The sequence below is a fragment of the Myotis lucifugus genome, unplaced genomic scaffold (assembly GCF_000147115.1).
Source record: "Myotis lucifugus unplaced genomic scaffold, Myoluc2.0 scaffold_12, whole genome shotgun sequence".
Lineage (NCBI taxonomy): Eukaryota > Metazoa > Chordata > Mammalia > Chiroptera > Vespertilionidae > Myotis > Myotis lucifugus.
This window is the reverse complement of record NW_005871060.1, coordinates 4,112,542-4,129,109: the sequence shown is the minus strand read 5'-3', so window position 1 is coordinate 4,129,109 and position 16,568 is coordinate 4,112,542. Positions and strand designations below refer to the sequence as shown.

The 16,568-nt window shown below is 38.3% G+C and overlaps 1 protein-coding gene across 1 annotated transcript in view; it reads left to right on the top strand.

Moving 5' to 3' along the window:
* The first annotated feature begins 1,964 nt into the window (after positions 1 to 1,964).
* HNRNPD (heterogeneous nuclear ribonucleoprotein D) overlaps positions 1,965 to 16,568 on the top strand; it is a 17,432-nt gene continuing 2,828 nt past the window's right edge. The window contains 8 exon segments of the mRNA XM_006084535.3: positions 1,965 to 2,156; positions 2,158 to 2,345; positions 4,143 to 4,199; positions 13,055 to 13,223; positions 13,883 to 14,044; positions 15,115 to 15,243; positions 16,341 to 16,440; positions 16,553 to 16,568. The exon segment at positions 16,553 to 16,568 is cut by the window's right edge and continues 131 nt beyond it. Of these exon segments, the coding sequence (XP_006084597.1) occupies positions 2,112 to 2,156; positions 2,158 to 2,345; positions 4,143 to 4,199; positions 13,055 to 13,223; positions 13,883 to 14,044; positions 15,115 to 15,243; positions 16,341 to 16,440; positions 16,553 to 16,568 (866 nt within the window). The 5' untranslated portion in view covers positions 1,965 to 2,111.

The following is a 16,568-nucleotide window of genomic DNA, read 5'->3' as shown; positions in this document are numbered from 1 at the left end:
GCCTCCTGCACACCCCCTACTGGGGATGTGCCTGCAACCAATGTACATGCCCTTGACTGGAATCGAACCTGGGACCCTTCAGTCTGCAGGCCGACGCTCTATCCACTGAGCCAAACCGTTAGGGCTCCTTACCTACTATTTTGACAGGTGGAGACATACCTGATCTTGACATTGCCTGTGTGTGATTTGCTTAATACAGTAATTCAGTAAGAATATATATGTATATTCTTTTTAGTTTTCAATTACAGTTAACATTCAATTTTATATTAGTTTCAGGTGTATAGAATAGTGATTAGACATTTATATAACTTATGATAAGTCTAGTACCCATCTGCCTTAAAAACATACATAGTTATTACAATATTATCGACTATATTCCCTCCACTGTACTAGTAAGATTCTATTTTTAGGGCACTTTCAGAATTTGATCTGTACTCTTGAGTTTTGATTATTCGGTAATGCAAATTTTGCTAACTTGATTAATAATGAAAATTAGGTATTTTTAATCTTCCTATGAGATTTTTGGATAGTGTTCATTTAATTACAGAGCAGAAAACAAATATTTAAACTCTTCAGAGTTCTTTGCTGTATTTTGCATTAATCTTTGTTTCCCCAACTCCTGGGCACATGCTAAACAAGCAAATAATTACTTGTTGAGTAAAGAAGTACCTAGAAACTGTATTTTCTTCTGGGTGTACTGCATGAACCTGCAAGTCCCAAAGCCCAAATAATCCAGCCAAGGCATTTGGGATTTCTAACAGGTCTATTAAAGACATTTACTGTTACCCTGCACGAAACGCCTAGCGGTGTGTAAAAGACACACCCCGACCTCCCACACCGCAAACTCGGACACCTTGTAAAGATGATTCACAGCATTTATATATTCTATTAGTACAAGGACTAAAAGTCATTAAAATGAAATGAACCCTGGGCTGATCTAACACTTCCCAACTCCCAGTATTTTCAAATAATCGTGGTAAGGTTTCAGGATTTCAAAGAAAGCAAGCAAAGCAAAAACCACCCCTGTTCCTTAAAACACACAAGTTACCTCCTTCGTTAGACGAAAACTTTTCAGGAGAAAAGCAGGTACGGAAAACTCTCACTTTGGAAAACCCATCCTAAACGAGAAAGAACTAATCGCCAGTGGCCTCGGCCCGCCCGCCGCAGGTGGGCACGCGTGGAGGCGGCCGCCGGGGAAACCTCAATGTCACCCGGGCGACGCCGGCGGGCGGAGCGGTCGCAGTCCGTGCCCGCGCGCAGCCGCCGCGGCCGGGCGACGAGCGGGGCATCGCCAGGCGCCGCTCCGGGCAGAGCGGAGGAGGCTCGGAGACCGCACCGCGGGGAAGCCTCCTTCCTCCGACGGGGAACCGCTCGGACTGACGGGGCAGCGGGTGCGTGTCTCCAGCCCCACCTCCACGCCGCAGGCGCGCCGGGCACGGTCGTACCACTCCCGCCGGCCGCCCGGCCCCCGCCCGCCGCGGAGGAGTGCAGGTCGGGTGGGGGTGGGAGCCAGCCCGGAACCCCCGGGGGGCGGGGCCGAGGAAGGGAAATCTCTAGCCGCGCCTCCGACACCGCGCTCCTTGTTCTCGATGGTCCCCGCGCGGCCGTCTTATCGAACGCCACTTCCGGTTCCTTTTAAAGGCCCCACGCTGTGCGGCGCGGCGCAAGCCAGAAGGTATAAAAGGGAGCGAGAAGGCGGGACCGAGGAGGAAGGGGGAAAAAAAAAAAAATAGCTGTCGAGGGGGCGGGGGAGGTGCAAAGGGCGCGCTCGCGCGTCACGTGACCGGGACGCGCCGTTCTTCCGTCGGCCATTTTAGGTGGTCCGCGGCGGCGCCATTAAAGCGAGGAGGAGGCAAGCGCGGCCGCCGCTGCTGCCGATTCTTTTTTAGTGCCGCGGCCGAGAGCGGGAGTGCGCGCCGCGCGAGAGCGGGAGGCGAGGCGGGCAGGCCAGGGAGAGGCGCAGGAGCCTTCGCAGCCGCGCGCGCCTTCGCTGCCTTGTTGTGTGCTTCGCGCGGTACGGCGGGCGCGCGGCAGCGGCGGGGATTACTTTGCTGCTAGTTTCGGTTCGCGGCGGCGGGTGTCGTCTCTTCGGCGGCGGAGGCAGTAGCACGATGTCGGAGGAGCAGTTCGGCGGCGACGGCGCGGCGGCGGCGGCAAACGGCGGCGGTAGGCGGCTCGGCGGGCGAGCAGGAGGGAGCCATGGTGGCGGCGGCGCCAGGGGCATCGGCGGCGGCGGGAAGCGGAGCCGGGACCGGGGGCGGAACCGCGGCCGGAGGCACTGAAGGGAGCAGCGCCGAGTCGGAGGGGGCGAAGATCGATGCCAGTAAGAACGAGGAGGATGAAGGGTGAGTAAGGGGCGGCCCGGGATAGCCAGGCCCAACTCTCCCCCCTCCCCCTTCCCGCTCCCCGCCATTAGGCCTCGCTCCGGCTCTCCGCCCGCCCTCCGGGTCCCCCTGCAGCCGCCTGGCGCTCTGCCCCTCTTCTCGCCGCGGGGATCCCCGGGGGCGCTCACTGCCTTCGCCCCGTGCCTGCCCGCCGCCCCCTCCCCCATCACACACGTTTCCACCTTTAGCCATCACCACGCTGCTCCGCGGCCCGCCCTTATTCCCTCCCTTGCCCTGCGTCTCCTCCCACCGACTTAGCCGCCAGGATTTTTTCCCGCCTGTCGAGGGCACCTTCCCCCCCCACCCCCAGTCTTGACTGCTCCCCGTTTCTGAAGTCCCAGGGCATAAAAAACGCAAACAGATACCAAGCCTTTATGCAACTAAGGTTTATTTGGGGCGACTCACTCCAGCATCCCGAGACGATGCGATTGTTTTATAAAGTACATGCTTGGGGGAACGTGTAGGCTTCCACCTGTGCTCCCGTTTCGGCTTCAGGCCGATTTTTATTTATTTATTTTTTAGTAATTTTGAATAAGTTTCGCCTCGATCTCTTCGCTTTTTTACTGTACACTATCGCACAACGGCTTGCTTACCCTAGCCCCTATTTTTCAGCCTAGGGGACAGATTGGACGAGGCGAAAGTCCCCGAATCGCCTCGCCTGTGGGTGCCTTGGTTCTGCCCCACGGGCTCTGGGTCAGTTCCCGGTCGGCGGGGCCGGCCCTGGACGGGAACTGTTCTGCCTCGGGCTGCGGGCTGCCCTGCCCCCACCCGCCGAGCTGCACTCACCACGCACCCTTCTCTCGCTCTCAGCTGCTGGGTTCCCCCATGGTTCCTACGGATGGTACTCTTACCCACTTTACTTTTTCTGTGCCATTTCCATTTTTTTTTACAAAATCCTTTTTTCCCCACCCGGGGCCCAGGATCCTTTTTTGGTCTCTCTTGATTTCTCCTTCCTGCTCTTACCCACTGTTACAGGAGGCCCACCAGCCTTTTAAAAAATGAACAAATCCTGTCTTATGCTATGGCATAACTTTTTTGTTTTGCAGGTTTTTAAATAGTAACTTGCTACCTCCCATTGGAAATGGTTGTGCACCTTACTTAAAGCTGCACTTAATAGATATTAAAATGCAGCATTTGGGAGCGGGAGTTAGCAGGAGGGACTAAATCGGGGTTCTTGGTTGGGTTTTCTTAACTCCTGTTACTACCGATCTTGGGTTAAGCTTCCAATCCTTTTTGTAGTGTGTGTGTGAGAACTTATTTCATTATAACAAGGGGAAAAGTGTTGGAAGGTAAAAGCAGTTGGGAAAGAGCACAAGATTTGGAGGGAGGAGAGAGAAGCACTGTGGAGTACAGGATTTAATCTAAGCCCAGACAGACTTGTCCGGCTGTTTGCTGACTGCTGACTGGGAGACTGGAGGTGGGATAGGAAACTAGCTTTTCTTAATTAATCTTGGATAATGTATAGCTTAATTTAAGAAAGGGATATGTTAAATATTTGGAAACTTAAGCCTTACTATTTTGGTTTTGGTTTTCTGAATTCTGTTATTTGGGCAGAGGTACCAAAATGAGTAATTGTATAACTTGCTGTTTGGGGCAGGCTTCCTGTTAACCTTGATTTTTCAAATCACAAAGTAGCTGCCTTTGTAGTTATCTACTGTTGAACTGAAGTGTAAATTAATTAAAGTTTTTAACCCTAACAATGTCAAAAACTAAAACTAGAATTTTGATTGGTTGCTGTACCGGTTGTTAATTCCCTAGCCATTCAAACTCCTCCCCACGACACTCTGAAGCAGCGACGGCACAGCGGGAAGAATGGTAAAACTTTTACATTTTATTTCTGTATTATAAAGGTTTCAATAGTCATAACTTGGAGAGGCTGTGTTTTGGTTTGTTGCCCATTGACTCCCCAGGAAATTCTAGACATTAGTACAGTAGGATATCTTGTACCTGGGATATAAAACCTTTTTAGGTATCATGAGTGATCTTTGGGCAAAACTGATGCTATTACATGGTTTTTGTTCTGTGGTAATGCATGTAATTGTGGTTTGGCCAATTAAAGCTTAATATAATTAGTAATGATTTTTTTTTTAATCTGGGCAAGAAAAAACAACAAATTTCTAATTTTATTTTTGTTCTTAAGAAAAAGATAATTTTGGAATTATAAGTTTATGCTAAGTGTGAAGGTTACTTGATATAAAATCTTGTGTTTAAAATGTCTTGCATGTTAAATACTGAAATATTCTGGAGATGTCAAAAGTAAAATAATTTTAAAAGTAGCATTGTGTATATATTGTGCAAAACTGTATTTTATCACCAAACCTATTTATTTACAAATATACCTTTAAGAATTGATATGTACTATTCAAAGGTGGGCTGATGTGGCTTTCCACTACAGCTCTTAAATTAGATTTTTTATTTTGTGTGATTTGGCTGGAATGTTAATTACAGTTGGTTGACATGTTCACAGTTGCATGACTTTTCTTTGGAAGGCTAGTAGATTGACTGTTTTTTTATATTATTCCTTTTCTCTAAAGCTCAGTCTTTCTTTAGGATTATATTAGAGTTTTCCATGAGTTTTTTTATCCACCACTACTGGAGCATGGAGGGTCAGTAATTTGTTGATAGCTGACTTATCTGTACAAATTACATTCTACAAAGAGCCCAGTTGGGATAACATTTAACTTGAGCTTTTCTTGTTACTGTATTCTCATCCACGGAAATCTGTCCAGTTTTATATTGGAGATAAAGCAGACTGGAAGCAGCAATAGTCTAAAGGGAAAAGCAAAAGAAGAAACTGGGGTCAGAGTTGGACATAAAAAATAAAAATGTTTCTGATGAAAATTATACTCTGATACTGATACTTTACTGCTAATAGTGACACACTAAGATTAAAGGATAACTGTACTTGGTTTTTCTACTCCATTATATATTTCCAAATCTTGTGTAAGCAATTATTTTCAGTAATTTGAAAGGACCATAAACTTAGGTTATTGTTTTACTCTTGTAAGAATTATACTTGCCTTGCTACCTAATACTATAACTTCACAAGTTTTTTGAGTGACCTCTCAGGAAAAATGGGCAGTTAAGTATTTATAGTTTAATGAAAGTTTTAGATTCAGTCTGATTATTACCTATTGAAAATAGGAGGTGCACTTTAAGCAAATTTACATTTAACAAATAATGCTTTTCATTTTTAAAGTCTTAATATTTGACCTTTTAAAATTATTTCCCACCCAGCCTCATCCTATTAATATAATACTGTTTTACTTTTTGAACAACAAAAAGAAATCTCAAGACCATTAAACAACTTTTTTGTGTCTGTGCACTGGCCACCCTATCTATTCTTTTTCCTTGTCTTCCTGTTTGAGGGACATTGGGCAGCAATTTCATAATAGTCTCAATAGTGAGGATAAGACTGCTTACTAGATATAAAATCATGTAAATTTAATTTCTTAAACACATTTCTGCATGTATTTCTTTTGTAATTCTAACTTGGGAATAAAGTGATTACAGTTTCATCCTAAAATATCTTTAAAATCATTGTGTTGTAGACTTAAAAGTTTTCTCAAAATCTGAATATAAGACTAAACAGCTGTTTTGAGGAGGGCATGCCTGTTACATACCTCGAATAGATGTGTCCACAGTTTACTATGGGCTTTTGGAGTAATTATTTTCATAATAAAATGCCTTCCTGAATTCACTTCATTTTAATCTTTCCAACTTTAATATCTTAATTTTTATTAAGAAGCTTTTGCATTGGAGTTTCCTCTTTGGGTATGGACTCATGTTCTCTACAGGGCTGCAGTTCCGTTAAGATAGATGCTCGAAAATTAGTGTCTGGCAAAATGGACATGCCATGTAGCAAAGCAATTTTTAAATTCTCATGCTCAGTGGAAAACTATAATTAGCTTTTAGATACTTTTACAAAATAGGTACATTGACTGGTTTGCATTGGATTGGGCAGGAAGCAGAATAGTTCTATTCAGTTATCATAGCAATACTTTTCTAATAATAGGATGTTTGATCTAATCATTAGTGTATAAACTCTAGTGTGATTAGCCTGTTTGGAAATTTTGTGAATGCTGCTATAGGTTCTCTCCTTTTAATTTTTAAGAAATGGGACTATACGTTTTTGTTTTAAATATTCGAGATCATAGTATACGCTGGTGCTTTGGGGCATTCTGAACACTATTTGCTCTGTAAAACAATTTTAGAACAGTCTCATGCCAACTTTACTGGCCTTTGAGTCAGTAAACTTGAGACCCTGAGTAGATGGGGTTTGAATTATAGCATTCTTTGGAACCTTTGACAGGTTTCCAGTGTTTAAATTATAACAATTGATGTCCCCAAATCTTGAGGTAATGAACATAAAAGATACTATAAAAATCACCTGACCTTTTGGGTTTGGAATTAGAGAATATTGAAGTTTTTCGGTGCTCATTTTTGAGATAAATATATTTGCCTTAGCCTGTTTTTCCTCAAGTCGTGTGACATCTATAAACTAGTTGTTTATTCACTGTGTAGTTTTTATATTGCCTGAGTGTTCTGTCATTTAAGGCTGCCCTAATATAAGAAAGTCTTTTCTATTGTGATTTATGACCAACATGTAGGATGGTTCATTTTAGTCTTCAAGTGATACATGCCATACTTGAAAACATGTAAAAAGGAACTTTTTTCCTATTCTACTTAAAGCTGTGCACCTCAGATGTGTGCAAGTTCACAAATGGAGTGAAACATAACTTTTGTTAGTTCAAAGTTTTATTTCACTTTAGTTCTGCTTCAACATTTTAGTAGATAGGGCACTGAACTGGATGCTGGAAGCGTGGGATCTGTTTCTCTTACTTCACTTCCAACAGTGTGGTCTCAGGTAATATAACATGTTTGTTACTTGGTTTGCTGATCTATGTGTTGGAAACAACTGCTCACAGGAAGATTGACTACATAGCTTGCTTTCAGTTTGTGTGTATTTGTCCTGTGTCTTAATAGTAGATACTGCCAGTGATTTACTCCTGTGGAGTAAAGGTAAGCATGTTTTAGTTTCTGGAGTATTATATTGTACATTGGAGCTAGATATTTAAGACTGGGGTGGGGTGGGAAGACTTATTGGCAGTGTTTGGCCAATAGTTAGGGTGATAGTTTAAAGTATTGGGTCATGTTCTGTAAATTCCTGCTTACCTAGACTTGAAACTATCACAAAGCCCAAACTAGAAAAATCCCCCTTTAGCCCTTTGAAAAAGGTGAAAACTATTAGCAAGTAATAAAAAAGCAACCAACAATGTCATGTGATGAATCTTCTATAATTTTTCCCTTATACTATTAAAAAGTTAAAGAACCGCAGGATTCTTAAATTTCATCAGTAAAGATAAAAATCATTTTCTGAGTTTAGTGTTGATATTTAAATTGATTTCCAATGCATATTGTTATAGAATAGTAAATGTAGTAATCTCAGTTAACCAGAACCTTAGCCTCTAGGTTAAGGAAACCCTATTCCTTAACCCTTAGGTAGATTGGACTTACAAAACTTGAGAGTTTATTTGAAAAGTAAAAATACAAGATGTCATTCCTGCCTTGGAATGAAATGAAGAAAAAGGGGAGATTTGAGGTTATAACATTTAAAGTTTATTTAAAACCTTTCATGTTTAGTTTATTAGCTATTATGTTTTCAACTTAGTTTTCTTTTGTCATTTCAGTTCATCCTAAAGTATAAAGTAATGACATTTAATAACATACTAAGCTAGAAAAATTAATGTTTTATAATGACTTGTTAAAAGTTTGTAAACTATTTCTAAAGGTATGTTTTACACAGAATCTAAAATGATTAATGTGATACTATTTAGTTGAAAAAAGTAAACCCATCCCTTCCATTATAGGTAATTGGTGGCTTTAAAATCTATAATTTCTAAGGGGAAAAAAAGTGTTGGTGAGATTTCATTATACTTAATTTAAGATTTTAAAGGAATAACTACAGTGATAAAATACCAGGAAATTTATCTAAATAAAGGTTAGTGGTATGCTTGAGTAACATTTTGAAAGGTGACAGTGATTGGCTAGTCAAGTACTTGAAATGTAAATCACATTTACATTTTGTCGTATTTTTTAAACTGTCAGAACTTGTTATGAAACCACGTACTTCATTGATCGTGATTTGTTCGGAAGTGTTTGAGAGTTATAGAATTTGGTGGTGGGGGGCGGGGGCGGGGAGCGGGTTCCCTATTTCAAAATTGAAAGTCTAATGATGCTTATAATTTTACCTTGAATAAGATATTTCACACTAAAGACTTGTTAGGGGAAGTAACTTGAAATAAAATACTGTTGGTTTTGGAATGTTAAACCTAATGACCTCAAAAGTACAGAGAAAAAGTTCCTTAGATGGGGAATAAAATAGAAGTATTATATCAGAGCATTTCCCACCAACCAGCTCTGCTCCATATGTATTGCCTTTTATATTTTGAAATTATTCCTTACTAACATTAACTGGTGTAGAGTACAGACTGGTGTTTATGTAGAGACACAGTAGTCATAAGATGATTTTTGGAATTAAACTTTAGTCTTAGACAACCTGATTTTCACTCTATATACATTTTTTTACATGGGATACTTAAAAATTTCTGCGTTAAGTCTGAAAATAATCTTAGGATCCATTATATAAAATTCATCCTGACCTTTCCTCTTAATGTTGGAAATGTCATATAGTTTATGCAGATTTAAGTTATGCCATTGAATACATGAAAAAGGCTTTTTTAAATTATATTTAGATATTTAGATTGTGCTCTACCACTTCTAAATAATAACTTATTTTCATTGAGCATCAGACTATGTTCTGTGCCCTTTTAAGGTAGGCTCTTAGTCTTTTGTTTTCTTTTATAGATGTGGAAACAATCATGGAATTTTTTTCCCCCTTTGGGGTCACAGTTAGTAAGTGGTAGAGGTAGGATTTTGGTTTACTGCCTCTAAATTTATTTTCTCGAAAGTATATCCTACAAAGCAGCCTAAATTTCTAAAAGACACTGGATAGCATTTAGATAAGTCATTTGCACTCAATTATATAAATTTTGCCTGTCATTTACTGTAATATGGGGTAAAATCAATATCAGTAAAAGTAGAGACTTCAATTGTTGAGTGGGTGTGCTAAATTGAATAGTATATTGCCTTTGGGGTGCTAAATACCTTATAGGTAGAATTCAAAAACTAAATGGTTAATAAATTACTGTAGGTGGAGTCCTGCATTTTAATTGGGGTTATTGATTTACTTTTAAAACTAAAGATCAAATTTTAAACTGTATTCCAGCATTAGGAGCCCATTTTTGTTGCTACTTGAACAAATCTTGTGATGTAGTTATAACTTGGCTGCTTAGGATTTTTCTGACGTTCTATCTGTACTTCATTGTAAAGTGTTTGCACATCTCTGCAGGAGTGACAGCATCTTGGAAGTCAGTCTTTGTATTCAAGGCAGCAGAGGTAATCTGGATGGACAATAGGTATTGTGCTTTAAGCAAGATACAATAATATAAAACATAGAAACTTTAAATTGGTATCATCTTATACCATCTCAATTTAAGGGAGAGCATGTCAGAGTGCTGATGTTCTAAAGAGGCAAAATAAGTTCCCATTTATCCAGAATTCAGATAACACTTTACTGTACCATACTGTGATGTTTTGGTGTACCTATTGAATAAAAGATGGAATGTATTTATATTTAATAAGTTCCATTTAGCACAGATCGAATGGACTTGGTACAGTTTGTGTTCATTGTAGTATATTTACTTGTCTGGTAATCTGTTATGCAGCAACCATACTTAGAGCAGAAGAAAAAGTGAATTTTGGCTTACCAAATGGAAATACATTTGCCTCAGAAGAGCCACTAAAACTCTTACTCAGACTACTTATACTTTACATAAAATTTGGAAAGTTTGAATTTCACCTACCTATCCTACCAAAATGGGTGGTGGAAGGCCTTTTAGAACAGCAACTGGTGATTAACCTGGCAAAAATGGAAGTAACTTGTTAAAATTGCTAAGACATGGGATGCACTAAGTGTGTTAATAAATAGCTCTAATTTATAGTAGCATGATATATTTGGGATGACTGACCTGAACAGTGTCAAATCATGATTACTCTACTTAATTAAGGCAGAAGGATGTTATGTTGTAGATGAAAATATTTTATTCCAAATAATTGAATGCTAAAGAACAGTTGGAGAGAGATTTGGGAAGGCTGGCAGTGCCTTAAGGAAGGTGGAATATTTGGCTTTTGTTCTTTAAAGGTGCTGGATAGCTGAAGTTTTCTACATGTTTTGCTCTAAATATTTTGAGAAATAGTAATCTTAATATGTATAAATTACAGTTGGCCAGAATATTTTATATTCTGAAAATGGAATTTGATGGATTAGGAAGGATAGCATCTTCAGTGACCTTTTCAGTTCTAAGGTAGACACAGTTAACGACTTCTCTACCAAAGACTATTAAAGGTGGGAAGTTTCTTTGGAGAGCACTTTTATAGGGCTAGTTAATGAATTAGTATGCTTATCTAATATTTAAGAAAACTGACTTCCTATGCTGTAAAAAAGACATTCGGGGCTTGTGAGTAATAATAGAACATGCCTCATTCTTGGTGTTAGAATTTATTTCTTTGCGATTGTTTTTTTCTTAGTTTAAGATAATCCAATATAAACATTGCCTTGGTAAAATAAAATTAAAACTAGATTTGTCTCAAATACAAAAGCCTTATTTTAAAAAGCTAAAGTTGAAAGGCAAGAAAATTCTGTGTCTGGTCTGTTTCTTAGATATTTAGAGGCTGAAATAATTTCAAACCTAAATTATTGGTGAAAAACTAGTATTTACAGAATTGGTAATTTAAAATTTAAATTTCAGCTTGAAGTTGTTTCTGTTCTGGAACTTGTAATGGATAAATGAGCAAGAGGTCATTGCTTTACTAGTCAGTTTTCTCATCTTTAAAAAGAGTTACGTCCTAACCTTGAAAGTGTAAATGTTGGTAATGAATTTTCATCTATGAAGGAAGTTCTCTGGATCTTTAGGTTAAAAAATAAGGTGTTTAAGGCAACTTAAGTGACTAGGATTGGATATTACAAGGTGTATTACTTGAATGAAAGAAAATGTAATTGAAAATACCTCAATCCCCCCCCTCCCCCCATTGAATTAGCAATAAATGTTAATAACCTATACAACATGGATGTTTTGGTTATGTTCATTTGATTATAAAATACAAAAAAAGGGTTAATAAAGGTTATTTTAAGCGTGGAAATTTTATCAGAGAAAATCCAGAAAGTTAAGCGTATAAATGGCCCAACTCTAGAAACATGTACAAGTTGAAAACCTGACCTGAAGTGGGAAGCACAATGTATGCCTTAAATAAGACTTCTTTTTCATTAAAAGTTAACTTTGTTATTAGAAGTAAAAATAAGTTCATGGGTAAAATAGTAAGATCAGTAACACCTCAGTTAATCTGGCATCTTTAGGGAGAAGCAGAAGCAAGATCTTATTCTAGGGATAAAATTGGCTTCTTGTTGCAAGAATTGGCTTTAGTGGTAATATTTTAAAACCCACAAGATGTTGATATTTTCTGCTTTAATTTCTTTCCACAGCTGGAAGTTAGTACCACATCCCCATCCCTACCCCGACCCACCCCAGTTATAAAGATGATAAATCGGTGAGCAAGGATGATTTTATTCCCTGATGAAATTGTTAGCCCTCACATAACAAATTCTGACAGTTTACCCTTAAAATAAAAATCTCCAGTCCTGTCTCTTTAAAGGGTAGAAGGTATGTCATATGATAGTTCTTTTGTGGAGGGGGACATAGGGCACAGATCTAAAAAGGATCACAGAGTTGCTAGATCTGAGCTTTATGGCCTTTTGCTGTTTACAAAAAGATAAATTTTTTTGTAATATATATTTTTGTTCTTAAAGTGTCTTAGTGGTTTCTATTTACCACCAGTCACTTTTAGCATTTTAACGGTTTACATATTTTATTGCTGGTTAACTGAGGTTCTACTGTAAATAACTCATCTAGGTTAATTAGTGGATTGTGCTTCAATGGATAATTCTTTTTGTTCACTGAATTGTTCAAATGATCACTTTTGTCTTTATTAAGGACTTCACGTGAAAAAACTTGGTTAACAACTTAATTGTGATGTGAGATTTAGAATTTTCCATTGTATGTGCTAAGAGTTTTGTTAATGAGAACTATTAAGTAGAAAGGAAGTTCAGCATAGACACGCTGTCACTGATCAGTGGGGAATAAATAGCCTTTTTATACGTATAATGAAGGTTTGGAAGGGAAATTTGAAGCTAAAATTCTGTATTTTGCTGTTACCAACATTTAACTTGTAATTTAAGAAAGACTTAATGTACAGGTTTTTTTTACTTTGGGGAGACATTTATCTTTGCTAAGTCAAAAAACTTAATCTGCTGCTTGCTCACTATATTGTAATTATGCAGGGGCAGCAGTGATAAAGCAAAACTTTCCAAAACTGGAATAGGGTGTTCTTGATATGTGGTTATGTAGGAAGAATGACATTTTCACATACTGCCCAGTAAATTGGTGCAGTCTGAAAAAGGAGATTATTGATGTCGATACTTAGGGCAAAGTTTGTTTTTGTTTTTTTTTTGTTTTTTGTTTTTAGCATTTTAATATTGCTTTTTGTCTTTACAGGAAAATGTTTATAGGAGGCCTTAGCTGGGACACTACAAAGAAAGATCTGAAGGACTACTTCTCCAAATTTGGTGAAGTTGTAGACTGCACTCTGAAGTTAGATCCTATCACAGGGCGATCAAGGGGTTTTGGCTTTGTGCTGTTTAAAGAGTCGGAGAGTGTAGATAAGGTAGTGTGTTATGTGTTCTGATTAATTAATAATTAAAAATGTTGATAGCTTGATAAAATTAATTTGCCCATTTGTGATTTTCCCTTTTGCAATAATATGAAGAGATACAATTCTTGCCAATACATTTAATGAAGAGTTAGATTCAATAATTGTTTACTGCACCAACTATAGTTCTGATAAAAAATTTAAAAATATGCCCAAGTATAAAAATAATTTATTGAATACGTGTATTCTGTGTGCCAGGCTCTACTAAATTAAAATTAACTTTAAAAATATTGAGACTTAAAAGATGACTAATAAAAAGGATGCGCTGGGACAAGTTTATAGAAGTACAGTTTTTTTTTTGGAAATTTGCTAGGCAAGAAACTTAACTGAGTCATTTTGACTTGGACTAAGGAGAAGAGGCAATCATTTCTCTATTGCTGATAGTTAGAGATGATGTTTTGTAGTTATTGATTTTGGTCTCCCATCCTGGTTCTTACCTTTATGTTTAAATACTGGTGTCACATCACTACAATTTGACAGTTTAATCATGAGCCAGTCAACATATACCTAGCCTTAGCTATATTAATTTAACTATAATTATATTTAGATAAGTTAATAATAGTCTCTGAACTTAAGATATACATATTTAAAATAAAAAACTTCAATTTCCTTAGGTCATGGATCAGAAAGAACATAAATTGAATGGGAAGGTGATTGATCCTAAAAGGGCCAAAGCCATGAAAACAAAAGAGCCTGTTAAAAAAATTTTTGTTGGTGGCCTTTCTCCAGATACACCTGAAGAGAAAATAAGGGAGTACTTTGGTGGTTTTGGTGAGGTATGTGATATTTTGACCCAGTTTTCTTTCCAGATTAGTGGAATATAATTGTCACATTAAGGGTTTTTCGAAGTTTTAAACATTATGCAGTTATTTTTGCAATGATATTTTGAATTATTAGCAGATCTTTAAAGGTTGGATGATTGCATTTTTCCATTTATTGAACTATATGCATAGCACTGCTGTGCACGGTAAAAAAGATGAAATAGACAATCTTATCTCATAGAGTTTACTATGTTAATAGAAAAAATAAAACAACATGAAGAAGAAATCCAGATTGGATTACCTGAGAGAAGGAAATGGTTCAGCTGAGATTAGGAAAAGAATGAATTAAGAATAGGGTTTGGTGTCTTCTAATTTAAGTGCTTGTATATGTTCAAATTTTATTAGGCTAAGTATAGACAGTGAAATAGTGAGATAGAAGTTTCTTTTGTGGATTAATGATTTAAAGCTGAGAAATATATGACTTTGAGCTGCAAATATAGTTTGCAGATACAGCTTGCAGGCATCTTTTGCTTGATTTACAACTGAAGCATGTTTTGATAGTATTTAGAAGTGGAAATATTTCCCACAAAAATCTGAATATCTAGCTTTCTTAAATATTTATAAGAGTAAGCAACTTTGGAACTGCTTTCTTGTATGCAACAGCCATCTAAGGGGAGTAGAAGTTTCAAACTTTGGGCAATCATATGTTCTTCAGTTTTCAGTGGTCCTCAACACTCTCTATTTTCTCCCAAATGCGGTCTCTTTTATTCTGTTTTTCTTGAAATTGACTTTCCTTCTACTTGTTCTTGATGGGCATTTGAGTTTGTGACCTTTGAATTAGATAGCAAATATTAGTCCCTGTGATGCTTGTTTTTATAAATATGTTTGAAGACATTTTAGGTAAGAGTGGATGTTCTAATTGGATGGATTCTTTTCAAAGATTAGAATTAATGGAGAGGGACACAGCATATTAGAGCCTGAGGGCCAAATATATGTTTTCTTTGTGCACTTATCCCCACTAAAGTTGTGCTCTTATTGTTAGTAATGCGCAAACTAAGGCATTAAAACTTATTTTTTTATACCAGGTGGAATCCATAGAGCTCCCCATGGACAAATCCAATAAGAGGCGTGGATTCTGCTTTATAACCTTTAAGGAAGAGGAACCAGTGAAGAAGATAATGGAAAAGAAATACCACAATGTTGGACTTAGTAAAGTAAGTTAGCTTTCATTTAATTGCAGACTTATAAAACTAGCTTTTTTAAAAGTATAATCATACAGCTTTTTGTAAAGGCTTTCTTTGGTATGCTTGTGCTTTATTTATTTATTTAAATATATTTTATTGATTTTTTTACAGAGAGGAAGGGAGAGGGATAGAGAGTTAGAAACATCGATGAGAGAGAAACATCGATCAGCTGCCTCCTGCACACTCCCTACCTGGGATGTGCCCGCAACCAAGGTACATGCCCTTGACCGGAATCGAACCTGGGACCCTTGAGTCCACAGGCCGACGCTCTATCCACTGAGCCAAACCGGTTAGGGCATGCTTGTGCTTTAAAGATGTTTCATTGGCTCCTTGTTTGTCACAGTCATTGATCAACTTTTTTTGCTTTGATTGGAGAGCAAGACAGAAACTAATTTTTTTATTCCTCATCCAAGGATATTTTTCCATTGATTTTTAAAGAGAGGGAAAGACAGAGAAAGATCGATGTGAGAGAAACACATCGATTGGTTGCCTCCTTCATGAGCCCTGACTAGGGCCCAGGGCCGGGGAGGAGCCTGCAACCGAGGTATGTGTCCTTGACTGGAATCAACCCCGGATCCTTTGGTCCGCAGGCTAAGGCGGGAACTAATTTTAAAAAATATATTGTTTATTGATTTTTAGAGAGAGGAAGGGAGAGGGAGACAAAGACAGAAACATTGACATGAGAGCGAAATATCAATCGGCAGCCTCCTGCACGGCCCCAACCTGGAATGGAGCCCGTAATCCCAGGCATGTGTCCTGACTGGGAATCAAACTGGCCACCTTTCAGATGATATCCAACCAACTGAGACAAACTAGCCAGGATGAAACATTTTTTTTTTTTTGAGTGAATTTTTGTCTAGGCTTTACCAAAGTACATTTTTTAAAAAGTAGGATGTAGTAATGTATTTCAAGCAAATACTTTTTGATAACAGAAATAATTATTTTTTTAAGTACTAATGGTTTTAGTTGGTAAACAGATTAGCCAGCTGTATTTTAGACAGTATTGGCCATTCTGAATTCAAAACAATATTATTTTTTGATTCAGTATAATATTTTTCTTTTTTTAGTGTGAAATAAAAGTAGCCATGTCAAAGGAACAGTATCAGCAACAGCAACAGTGGGGATCTAGAGGAGGATTTTCAGGAAGAGCTCGTGGAAGAGGTGGTGGTAAGCTAGAGCCTAAGTTTACTCTATCTTAAGCTTTTTTGCTTTTTAATTATCCTGAAGTAAAGATCTTTGCTGATCTTCTGACTTTAGTGAACCTATTAATGTGCTGCAGGCCCCAGTCAAAACTG